Source organism: Phalacrocorax aristotelis, chromosome 6 (assembly GCF_949628215.1).
Source record: "Phalacrocorax aristotelis chromosome 6, bGulAri2.1, whole genome shotgun sequence".
Classification (NCBI taxonomy): Eukaryota; Metazoa; Chordata; class Aves; order Suliformes; family Phalacrocoracidae; genus Phalacrocorax; species Phalacrocorax aristotelis.
Genome location: NC_134281.1, coordinates 51,113,905 through 51,126,795, shown reverse-complemented (window position 1 = coordinate 51,126,795; position 12,891 = coordinate 51,113,905). Strand labels below are relative to the sequence as shown.

Sequence of the window (12,891 nt, the reverse complement as noted above, 5' to 3'; positions counted from 1 at the left end):
TTCTATATTTTTATTAGTAACTGTGAGGATGTTAAATGACAAATATATGTCTTTTTAAATCATTAAGCGCTGAAGAGTGTTTAAAGAGCTAAAGAGTTATTTTTGTTATTACTGTTTGATTTTTAATACTTCTTGGAATGTTGGATAGAACAGCAAATTTGTGCCATTCCTGAAGTATAGGAGATGGCAAAGGGGTGGCTGTAAGTTGGTCAGCTTGGTTTTGCAGGAAGAATCCTGGAAAGTTAGATCTGGAACAGAGCTAGAATGGCAGCATAACTGATGTCAATTATCTTGGATTTTATGGAAATGAAATCTTGTCACGTAGGTGAAGATGGGTTTTTTTTAGATGAACTGGAAGCTTGATTGATAAAGGTAACCTTTTTAAGATAGGCATTAGTTTTTTGTCTCAGTCCATTATATTCTGATTCTACACACCACCATTGTAGGCATATCCTTTTTAGGAATAGGTTATGTCACACAGCTTTAAAAAGTTACTGTCAGGATTGAGAATTAATCCTTTAGTGACACTTCTCATGTAATCCTGCTGGCAGGTGTTCGCAGTTGTTAAGACTGGAATGTAAAATTACACTGGGAAAATGTGCTAGAGCCAAAGACTGGGGAAGTATGGAGTAGGAGGACTGGGTCAGTCTAGACTTTTCATAGGGCCCTTTCCTGAGCAATCCTTTACTGCACCCAAATCAAAAGTCAGGCATCTCAGAGGTGACAACAGATCATGCTTATCAGGTGAGTATTATATTCTGCAAACCAATGACTATAAAAAGAGCATTGGAATGACGTACCTGAAATCTCTGTGTAAAAGGGACCTTGCTTCGAGCAGCGTTAGCTCCGCATGCTGGTCTTCCAGAGTCAGTGCTTTGGAGATTCAGGGAGAAGTAAAAAATGGTTCAGGAGGGGACTGCAAATGTGACTCAAGATCTAGGAGAGCTGCCATACCCTAAGAGGTGTGATGAGCTCGCTCCGGTTTGTATGGTCAAGAGGAAATTAAGAACGAGCTTTGATCAGTCCACAAGTACTGTGTGGGAACAGGGCCATGAAGACAGGCTGCTGGAACAGCTTTGGCTGATGGAATGGGTTCTTTTATCTCATGTGTAGTGGCTCATGCTCACCACTCTGACCCGTGACTGATTATCCACCTAGAAGCAGATGTTTACACACAGTGGTTTGTTAGTAAGTGGATCGCATACAGATGTGGAAGGGACTGTTGACAGTAGATGGTGCTTTGATTTAGCAGAAAAGGGAAGAATGCAATTAAGTGGTTTGAGGCTGAAACAAACACATCTGTATTCAAAATTGGTAAGAGCTAGGATCCTAACAGTAAGTTGGAAAGGGTTAAGGGTTAGAGGGGAGTGTCTATAACTTGCAGTCTTTGGATTTCAGCACAGTATTCTTCAAAACATAAAATTAAGAAAAGTCATGGCTTGGAGACAATTGGGTAGAGAAATTACAGTATTTCACCCAGCAGTCTGTTGTTTAGGAGGTCAAACTTTCTTATTGTAATCATCAAAAGAGTGTATTTTCATCTGATATTTCACTTGGCCAGAACTGAACTGTGTCTTTTTTTTCCTTCCTGCGGCACCTTTTCCTTAAAGCTTTTGACAAAGCTGTTACCATCTTTGTCACTCAGTTGGGTGTACTTGGGGCTGACTCTTTCCCTTCCCTCCTTGACGCAATATACTGCCTGAACCAGATGCTGCTTCTGCTTTCTCCTTGTCACCAGAACTGTATTTTTTTTTGAGCCATTGTCTATAAAATTCCTTCTCTACTGCGATTTGATTATCACAAACATCCATACTACTTTGGCCCTTAGGGACCCAAGCACTGGGCTAATGTCTGTCTTCTTGAGGAGGCTTTTTTCTTTTGGAGAGGCTGGGATCTGCAGTGAAACTTTATCTCAGCTGGCGAAGCTGTTCCTGAACGTTTCTTGGTGCTGTTAATTCTGCGCGTATCTCCAGCTAATGCCTCTGTCAGCAGGGTAACCCTCTGTGGTTTAGCTGAGTCTTTAAGTGTGCTCCAGCCCCGCTCTGCAAAGATGGACCCCACATAAGTAGAGCTTTCCTCACATTGGCTCTTTAGACCGATCACAGTGAGGACAGCCTAGAAAAGACCAGTCAACTGTGCCTGGGACTAGGAAGGCCGCCTAGCCCAGAGGTCTGCTCCAAACAACTGATTGACTTGGACTCTTTCCGAAGAAGGCTCTGCAGACACGTATTCCTTCAGTGAACTACCAGAGATGGAGGCACATTGCCAGAAGAGCCAGCTGCATTTGGGATTAGATGGCTGGAAAGAAGTCCTCTCTCTGTCTTCAAAACGAAATCACTTTTTAACATCTGCTGCAGAGAGTTCTCGTGACTCGCGGTTCCACGAGAAACTGTTCTCTTCCTTCTCTTTCCTGTTTCTTTGTTAATTAAGGTTATTTTCCTTCCCTTTCCTCACCCATTGTGTCTCCATATATGTCTCCTACTGGACGGATGCAGGGAAGTGCTCCTTTTTCCACCCGTTTAATGTTTTTCTGTCTCAAAGTCTCATGGTAACTGCAGCAATTTTGCACTCAGCAAGGTGAGCACACCCCAGATAACCTGGCAAGATATGCCTGCACTCAGAAAATTGCTTGGAGAGAGGACTTCCTCACTAAGCCTTTGGTTTATTTTTATTTCAGTGCTAAATGAATAATGAGAAAGTTTAAGTAAACAAATGGGTTTGATTCAAACCCATCATACCAGGGGTGTGGGGGGAGAGGAGCTGCTTGTCCTGACAGCTCATCTCATTAGGCCACATGTGGTGTGAGGTGTTGAAAGCAGTTTATCATGTGTAATGCCTGGGCATGATGGGGTGAGCTGGGGATCAAGTGTATCTCTGTCCTCCCCATAATTCTTAATATTCCAGAAGGTTTCCTGTAGTTCTCGGATAGGTGCAAACTAAATATGTGCAGCTCAATGTGTTTGAAGTTGTGTTACAAAAATCACCTCTTCCCTCTGTTTCTTCCACAGTCTCAGCTGCCGGCGATGTATTATTGTGGGAAATGGTGGAGTACTTGCAAATAAGTCATTGGGGTTAAAAATTGATGACTATGATGTCGTTGTCAGGTGAGTCTTTGCCATCACAGTTTTCTTGTCATATATTCAGTTTCGGTATTGGCTCACGTGCTATGTGGGCAAAGGTTAAACCTACACTAGTGACAGTATCTGTTAGTATGGAAGTATTAACTAACATGGAGGGGGGAAAAACAAAGAGCACATTAGTGTTTGTTATAAATGGTGATCACATCAAAGGATAAAGAGGCTCCTCAAGCATTCAGTTTTCCACAGCTGTTTGGGAATGTGCTCTCTCTTATGATCCCACTTGAACCTTCTCTTCATAGCTCTTTTCTAAAAGCTGCTTCTTTTGTGATGCCCTTAGGAGGTGAAGCAGTAAAACGTACTGTTAGAACTGCTCCCAGACGCATCCCCTAGGTAGCTCAGGGAGGTACTATTGGTCATACACGAGTAGCATTCCCCAGGACCCATACTTCACAGTTAGGATGGGAAGAACTAAAAGGTGTAGCATAGGGTCTGAGGAAGCAGTAAGCCTCGACGAGTGAGGACCCAGTAATGAATGAACACCTGTAGGTGCACCCTAGAAGCTGTGAATACTTTGCCTGTTTCACTGTGGATGATGATGCTGAATAAAGGAGCAGAAGTAGAGTGGCACAGGAGTGGAAATGGCTGCGATCGAAGTTAGGACTTCTTGCTCTCACTGAGGACCTGGATCATCGCCATCTCAAAATGCTTGAAAAACGCGCTGATATGTGAAATCACAGGTCATAACTCTTAGGAATAAATTTGTCAAGTCAGTGAGGTGTTCTGGGTGACTGGAGATTAACAAACATAATACCTGTACTAATGGAGAGCGAGAGAGAGTGTGTGTAGGAGGGAGGGGGGAAACCTGCTGTAGGGAGCTACAGACCCATTAGTCTAACTTGAAAGCAGTTCAGAGCTTTATAGCAGGTTCTGAATCGTAAGTAACAAAATATTACATTGGTAAATAGGAAAAGTGGGATAAACTGCTGTGTAAGTTTAAAAAACTGGTTTAATGTAGTCTAAGCTGGTATTTTTTTTCCTTAGTAACATAACTGATTTCATATTAAAGGGAATGTAACTGATATCATCTCTCTGAACTTCAGTCAACCATGTGACATGGTGGCAAATAGCAAAATCTTAGCTAAGGTGGAAGAAAGAAAGAAAAGGATTAGTAAAAGAATTTAAGCCACAGAGAAGGTATCATTTAGCATGGTCTCCTTTCTCACCCGTGTGCTAGTCATGGGCACGTGAGGAAAGAATAGAATGTACATAGACTAATAAATACCCTCTAACTCTGGACAGAAAGACCAGGCAGATCCCTTTCAGTCCTTTGTTCCTGTCAATGGCTCCATTTCCCCGGCAGTGCTCTGGACACAGGGATGCCTGTTCAGAACAGGATGAAACTTTTACAGCCCCTCTCCTAGTTCATACCACTATCAGTTGCTAGCAAAGAGCTCTTACTGCTTGTCATAGTCTGGTGACTTGCAGTTATTTGAGCTGAATTAAAATTCAGTTATAGCCTCTTCTTGGGCTCAGCCTGTTCAAAAAGTAGCAAAAGAACATTTTCAGTCCATCTGGACTAAGCCACCCACTAAGACTTACATCAGAAAGCCCACTATTTAATTTCCAAATGAAAAGTTCAGCCTTTTCTCTCCACATCAGTAAATCTAAGTCAGTTTGCAAGCTGAGAGGATAAGAGGGCAGCTAAGCACCTGTGCTGTTTGGGGGACGGATAAAGGAGAGAAAAGTCATCTGTAAAGGTTAAATGAAGCCATGTGCTTGGATGTGGGACTGAGGAGGTGAGAGCAGACTTCTTAAATGTATCCAACTGCTTCCTTTACTCCTGGGGAAGGCCCTTGTATGGGTTTTATGCATCCTTTTTCATGGGTTGCAAAACTCCTTTAAAAGATCAGATTTGGGACCTAGGAGGTGAATTTAAAGGGGAAAAAATGTGGTATGTTTGTGAACAAAGGAGTGATCCAGCAGTATGCTGAGTTTTTTGATGCATCGTGTGTTACCATAGGAGGATCGCTAATTGCAGCAAGAAATTTTGAACTTGTGGTGAAGAGAGTCAGATCAGCTTTGGCAGTTCTAAAACAGCTTGGAGTGAATTAGTTACTGGGTTTTTTTTTTAACTGGATATTATCAGATTTTGGTGCAGATGTTATTCCCAGCTGTTCACTCTGTACCTGGCAGGAACTTCTTGCAGCAGTCAGTCATCAGTGCTCTGAAATGCCTCCTTAGAATAGATTGCAGGCAGAGGAGAAACATGTATGTGTCAGAAATTTCTGGTTAGAATGAGATAGGGATTCCCTGATGATGATGATTAGTGATATTTGGGAGGGTCTTCATGGTGCTTAGGTTAGAAGTTAGTGTCTCTAAGCTCCCTGTGTCTCAGTGGGTACAGAGGCAGAACTCTTTTGGAGAAAACTGCCTGTGCCTGGGCACTACGAGGAGGCCTGGGATCCTAACTGAGGTTTTGTAAGATGTAGCTGTCTTTATAACCACCAGTGTGTCCTGCCTGAGAAAGGGCTCAAAATATGTAGTATGCACCTTCGTGAACACAGGCTGTGGCTGCCAGAACTTTTCCTGCTCAATTGCCTGCGCTGCCCCTGGGGCACTGACCTGGGGCTGACAGTGCTGGCTCGTTAGCAGGACTCCATCACTATGACTCCATCAGCAGCTCACATTCTGGCCCTTTGCTGGAGACCTGAGTTCATTTTACTTGGAGAAATGGTTTGTTTTGTTTCCTGTCTAGATGCAACATAGGGGTCCCAAGTTTTGGGAGCTTTAACAAAGTAAGCAGCAAAATGGGGAACCCAGCAGCTGCGGGTGGGGAAAACCCTGCTGAAAAGCTACATATTGGCATGTGAAATGACTGTAGGTGCTAACCTTCTCAACTTCAAGAAGACAGATGAAAATATGTATAACTAGCTTTCTTTACATAGTACTTTGTATTTATCTCTGTTACCTTTAGGTCCGTGTGCTTTTACATTATGTAGGCTCATCTACCCCAAAGAGGCACAACACCTTGGAAGTTTAAATAACATCCATAGCAAAAGTGAGCAATGTGTGAATGTGCTGTCAGCAGCAGAGGAAAAAGCAAAGGATCAGGCTGGCTGGGAGCACTGTTTTTGCAGGTAGTCAGGTCTAAATATCTCAAAGTCAGGGTAAAGAAGCGAGGCTTTATAAATCACAAAAAGAAAGCGTCATCTCCTGTATAAATGGTGGTGGTGCTGATTCTTAAGTTTTTTTCCCTTTAATATTTTTATTCCTAATGATAATGTACATACTTCTACTAAAAATGTGTAGGAATTTATTCCTCTTAATTCTGAATAGAATTTCAGATTGTATACAGGGATTTTCTTCTGGTAAAAGGTTTCCCACCTAAAATGCTTACCCAGGCTGAAAAAGACAATTCAGATCCTCATTAACATTCCTGCACAGCAAAATTTGCAATCCATAAGCATTTTCCAGTATGTTGAACTACCCCAAGTCAAGAAGGCTGCAATAATTCAAGCAGGCAATGCTGTTCCATCAGGGGCTGCTGTTTGATGTCAGCAAGATTTGTATTCCAAGTTACTTGACATTTCGTCAGCTTTGGGTTTCTAGTTTTGAATAGAAGTTCTGAATAACTTCAGTGTCATGAAAGTCATCATTGCTGTTGACACCAGAGCACAGTATGGTTTTTGAAGGGAAAAAACTTTGTCTGTGAGGTGTGTTTTAACAAAAGCACAGCCAAACACGCAGCATTCCCTTAGAAATCAGCATGCCCAAGAACAAAGCTGTGTGTCTGCTTGCATGTCTTCAGAGTGGGATGCACTTCCACAGCAGAAACTCCTCTGAGTCAGTGAGACCACAGTGCTGCTGAGCCTTACCCCAGCTGCGCAGCCCAACCTCTTCGTTTGCGTTGGCATTGCAGGGCGGCTTGCCTTCTGGATGGGTCAGTTTGGGGAAATAAACCAGGTGGAGATTTTTCCTTTGGGGTTTTTGACAATTATTAGCTGGCTTTGTTCCCTAAACAATCTCAGTTTAGGGTAAGAATAGCAGTGTAAGCTCTGGACTGGGGTTGGAGCATGAGACCAGTTTCAGTTCGCTTAAACTGACATGGAGCTGCATCTTCTGTTTCAGCACAGTCTTGCAGAATCCAAGTTAGATATCCCAGGAGCGATGGGATGTTAACATATTAATGCTTAGTTTGTAACTCTAAATTTGCAAGGACGATATTTTTCAGTTTCCTTTTCCAAAGCTTCCAACCCAGTTTAAATCACAAGAGTAGATATGCAGAAGTAGGTTGCATTATATTCAATCAAGTAATTAAAACAGCTTCTAATTAAACTGTTGCCACTTGGCATAAAGCTTCATAAATATTTGTGGTGAAGAATTGCAAGAGTTAACGCTTGCTGCTGTAACAGCTGCATACAGGGAGCTCTTGCCCGGCAGTGGTTGCTGTATCATCAACATGCGTGAGTCTAAGTGGGAATCCATGACAGTGTCTTCTCTGGTTGCCCTGCAGGCTGAACTCGGCTCCAGTGAAGGGCTTTGAAAAAGATGTGGGTGGCAAGACAACTCTCCGGATCACATATCCTGAAGGTGCAATCCAGAAAATGGAGCAGTATGAGAAGGACTCCCTGTTTGTTCTGGCGGGATTCAAATGGCAGGATTTCAAGTGGCTGAAATACATTGTTTACAAGGAGAAAGTGGTAAGAATGCTGTTGGCTGGCATTGTGAAGGTCACCTAATTAGAAACAGTGGGCAGACATGACATCACAGTCATATTTGCCATGTTTTCATCTGAAGAGAGTTCCTCTGTGTGTCCTGCTGCATTTAAGTGAAGGCTTTTTTACCTCCATGGACTTCAGCCTTAATTAAATACACTTTACAAAGACACCTCTCTGTAACCTGACCTTGCATCACAGATGAGGCTTTCAGTTCAAGATTATGTTAGTGTGTCCTACGAACAATGAATTTAAATTTTATTTATTTTAAAGAGTACATAAAAGGACCAACTTTTGCATGGCTTTTATAGACTCTGTGGATTTAAGAGCAGAGGAAGGAAAAGAGCAATGGCAAGGGGAGAAAATGGGAGTTTGGGGATAAGGATGTGGTGGCACAGGAGGGGAGGAGGACACAGCAGCAGCCCAACTTGTTGAAAAGGCTACAATTCACAGACTTAATACGACCTCTTGAATAGCACAAGCCATTATATTTTGCTCTGTTATTGCTGTACTGAGATTCATGATTTGTGTGTGGCTAAAGTATTGTCCAGAACAACAGTATCAAGTCTAATTTAAAACCACTGAAATGGTAAATCCACTGCTTTCCCTGTGTAAATATGTTGTCCCAGTCAGTTTCATTAGCGCCCTTCTGAAGTACCGTGGACCTGTTACTAGCCGGGGTTGTTTTGTAATTCACCCTTCCTAAATGGAATCAGGTTGTGAGCACTGACTTCTTTCAGATGATGGCTCATCTTTATTTGTTGTCATGAAGTCCAGAATAAATGGCCTCTATTTGGGTAAAGTTCTTGTTTTACAAATGCTATATCTCTGTTTTCAAACGTTCTTTAATGATTTTTGAACAAATAACCAGGCAAATGGATTAACGTTCAGAGGATGGGATGTTATATCGTGTGTTTGGAGATGAAGAGAGGAGGTTGGCAGCTCACCATGTACAGAATAAAATAGTCTGGGAAAATAATTGTATAGAATTGTTACATAGTTGGCTTTAAGGGCTCTCATACCTTGCTCTTGTCTCACACTGGCACCAACTTGCAATTATTTTCCTGGTACCAGACAGGTGAAGTTACCTGTCGGCCTCTGGGCAAGCACAAGTGGGCTTTCGTAACATGAGTAATTGAGTCAAAAGTAATTTTCTTTGGTTTATGTCATGCTCTTGTTCTTCATTCTGGGCGAGGGAATGCATGGAATTCCTTGGCAGTGTCAGTGCCCTGCAGCCTGAATGCAGTTGTAGGGACTCCTAGTGTCTAGCTTGAAGTTCAAAGGATGGATTGGTTTACTTCAAAACAAATTGAATTTCCACCTGATATTTGCAATCTTGCGTTCATCACTGGATTCTAATGTGGTATCCCCTGCTCTTGGAAAGATGCAGCGAATAGTTTGTTAAAACTTGCTAGAAGACTGGGGAGAGCGATTGCAGTAATCTTAACTGACTGCTTCAGTGCCCAACTTGGCAGAGAGCGGAAAGAACTTGAGCTTCTTGCGCTGCATGTTACTTCAGCACTCTTGTGGTTGGCCCCTTATCCTCATTTCTCTGGAATAAACACGCCCATCTTCTTCAGTTCTTGTAGGTGTTGTTTTCCAGATCTCTTAATTCCTGTTGCTCTTTTGAATGCCTGCAGTTGATTCATCTTTTTTTTAAAGAGGAGTGCCCAAAAATGTAGAGAGTACAGCAAATAAAGGGGAGCAGCTACTTCACTAACGTCGCAGTTCACATTCTTTATACATCTGCTATTTTGGCTGTCTTTTCCACAATGGCATGGGACTGAAGGTGAGTTCCAGTTCCTTGAGACTCCAGGTCTCAAAGAACTGAAAAGCAGCTACCTCCCTAGCTCCGCACCCTGTGCTTGTGCTGTCGGCTCTTCCTGCCAAAGAGCAGCACCGTGCACTTGTCCCTAACGATTCTTTCTTCCAGAACACTTCTCCAGTTTGCCAAGTTCCTTTGGCAGAGCTTTCCAGCATACCTGCCAGTCCTTCCAGATTCATGTCTTCTGCAGCTTAACACACTTTCTACTCCATCATCCGGTTTGATAATGAAAACAAAGTTGGTTCCTAGGCAGACCCCAGAGTTACAACATCCCTTCATTTCTACAGCAAGCCCACTGAGAACTCCTCCTGGATAGTTTTTTGGCCACTTCTGAACTTGTATCACAGAAGTATCATTAATAGTATTTTTGGCGTGTTTGTGAAAGTGATATATCAGAAGCCTTTCTGATTTCCAGTTCATCTTGCTTTTCCCCATATTTTTTCCCTGTATAAATAAATACTTTTTTTCAACAATTATTTGCCCATGACAAATCCACCTAGGTTGCTGCTCAGTCTTATGTTTTTCATCCTTGGTATTCTGAGAATCAAAATCATAAATGAACTCTTCCCTTTTTTTGCCTTCTTAAGGCTAGGCACTTACTTTCATCCAGTTTTCAATCCTTTGACACCCTACCTGTTCTATACAAGCTCCCAAACGGAATCATTGCTGGCTTTTCAGGCTGCTGAGCCAGTTCATTGAACACTTCAGGATGTAGTCCAGGTGACTGGAAAGCATCTGTCTCATTCTCTCTATTTGAGGCTGAGATCTTGGTGTCACTGGCTTCAGCTGCAAACAGGTGGCTAGCACAGCTGCTTTTTCTAGTGGAAACCAATGCAAAAAGTGCTGTTTCTTAGCTAGAAGAAATGATCCAATGGAGAACTGAAAGTGCTACGGGAATAAGATGTAGGCGTCTGTTTGTTCTTGTACTGAGTGTTAGTATTTTATCAGTGTGTGGTAAGTTCAAAATGACAAATGCCTTCCCAGTGCTTTCTGTGGAGTTCTCTGTTTCTCTCTCAGCTGATTTTCCAGAGAAAAAGGTGTTTTTTCCTTTTCTGGATTCATCTAGAGGCACTTGCTTGACCTAGGAGCTCTGTATGCCACTGTTGCTTATTCCTTATCTGACACTACGCCTATCCCTCTGCAAGACTTCAACCCCACTGCAAACCAGAGGTTATAGTCAGAAGTCTGACCTCAGGACAGAGATAAGGGAAATGAAAGCATCCTGTTAAAGAACATGACTGCTGTGGAAGTGGGCACATTCCTCAAAAAAAAATGGGCTGCACTCTGCCCCCTGATATTTCCTTTGCCCCTTAATCACAGAACGGTAGGGGTTGGAAGGGAGCTCCGGAGATCATCTTGTCCAACTCCCCTGCTTCAGCAGGTACATCTAGGGCAGGGGGCACAGGACTGTGTCCAGGTGTGTTTTGAATATTACCAGGGAAGGAGGCTCCACAATCTCTGTGGGGAGCCTGTTCCACTGCTCTGGCACCCTCACAGGAAAGTAGTTTTTCCTCATATTCAGGTGGAACTTCCTGTGTTCCAGCTTGTGCCCATCGCCCCTTGGCCTGTCATTGGGCACTACTGAAAAGAGCCTAGTCCCATCGTCCTGACACCCTCCCTTTAGATATTTATAGGTATTTATGAAATGCCCCTTCAGTCTTCTCTTCTCCAGGCTGAACAAACCCAAGTCTCTCAGCCTTTCCTCGTAAGGGAGATGCTCCAGTCCCCTGAGCACCTTGGTAGCTCTCCGATGGACTTACTCGAGGAGTTCTGCGTCCTTGTTAAACCGGGGGGCCCAAAACTGGACACAGCACTCCAGATGTTGTCTCACTAGGGCAGAGTAGTGGGGGGAGGATAACCTCTCTCGATCTGCTGGCCACACTCCTTTTAATGCAGCCCAGGATATTTTTGGCCGCCTTGGCCACAAGGGCACAGTGCTGGCTCATGGTCAACTTGTCCACCAGCACTCCCAGGTTGTTCTCAACAGAGCTGCTTTCCAGCAAGTCAGCCGCAACCTGTACTGGTGCCTGGGGTTGTTCCTCCCCAGGTGCAGGACCTTGTACTTGCTGGTGTTGAATTTCATGAGGTTCCCCTGGGCCCAGCTCTCCAGCCTGTCCAGGTCTCGCTGGATGGCAGCACAGCCTTCCGGCGTATCAGCCACTCCTCCCAGCTTGGTATCATCAGCAAACTTGCTGAGGTTACACTCTATCCCATCATCCAGGTCACTGATGAATATGTTGAACAGGACTGGACCCAGCACAGACCCCTTGGGAACACCACTAGTGACAGGCCTCCCTCCAGACTCTGCTCCATTGATCACAACCCTCTGAGTTCTGTTGTTGAGCCAGTTCTCTTTTCTATCCACCTCAGTGTCCACTCATCCAACCCACACTTCCTTAGCTTGCCCGTGAGGATGCTATGAGAGACAGTGTCGAATACCTTACTGAAGTCGAGATAGACAACATCCACTGCTCTCCCTTCATCAACTCAGCCAGTCACGCCATCATAGAAGGCTGTCAGGTTGGTCAGGCATGATCTTCCCTTGGTGAATCCATGTTGACTGTTTCTGATAACCTTCTTGTCCTCTACATGCCTGGAGATGACCTCCAGGATGAACTGCTCCATCACCTTTCTGGGGATGGAGGCGAGGCTGACTGGCCTATAATTCCCCAGGTCCTCCTTCTTGCCCTTTTTGAAGATTGGAGTGATATTTGCTTTCCTCCAGTCCTCAGGGACCTTTGTGTCCTCCACGACCTTTCAAAGATGGAGAGTGGCTCAGCAAGAACATCTGCCAGCTCCTTCAACACTGACAGGTGCATCCCATCAGGGCCTATGGATTTACAAGGATCCAGTTTGCCTAGGTGATCTCTGACCCAGTCTTTCTCAACCAAGGGTAAGTCTTCCTCTCTCCAGATTTTTTCTCTCTTCTGGGTGCTGAGATGCCTGAGGGCCAGCCGTAGCAGTAAAGACTGAAGCAAAGAAGGCATTCAGTAACTCTGCCTTTTCTTCATCCTGCATCACCGCGGCCCCTGCTGATGTATTTGAAGAAGCCCTTCTTGTTATCTTTGTCATGCGCTGACAGGTTTAATTCCAAGTGGGCTTTCGCCTTCCTTATCTGCATACCTTGACAACATTCCTATATTCCTCCCAAGTGGCCAGTCCCTTTTCCACCTACTGTGAACCTCCCTCTTCCATCTGAGTTTCTCTAGAAGCCCTTTGCTCATCTGTGCAGGTCTCCTGGCTCCTTTGCTTGACCCCTTCCTCCTAGGGA

At 43.9% G+C, this 12,891-nt stretch overlaps 1 protein-coding gene across 9 annotated transcripts in view; it reads left to right on the top strand.

Moving 5' to 3' along the window:
- The window catches only part of ST3GAL3 (ST3 beta-galactoside alpha-2,3-sialyltransferase 3), a 189,141-nt gene that overhangs the window by 130,931 nt on the left and 45,319 nt on the right, over positions 1 to 12,891 (top strand). For all 9 annotated transcript variants that reach the window (XM_075097841.1, XM_075097843.1, XM_075097845.1 and 6 more), the window contains 2 exons: positions 3,009 to 3,104; positions 7,594 to 7,780. In XM_075097841.1, the coding sequence (XP_074953942.1) occupies positions 3,009 to 3,104; positions 7,594 to 7,780 (283 nt within the window). The remainder of the gene's footprint in view (positions 1 to 3,008; positions 3,105 to 7,593; positions 7,781 to 12,891) is intronic.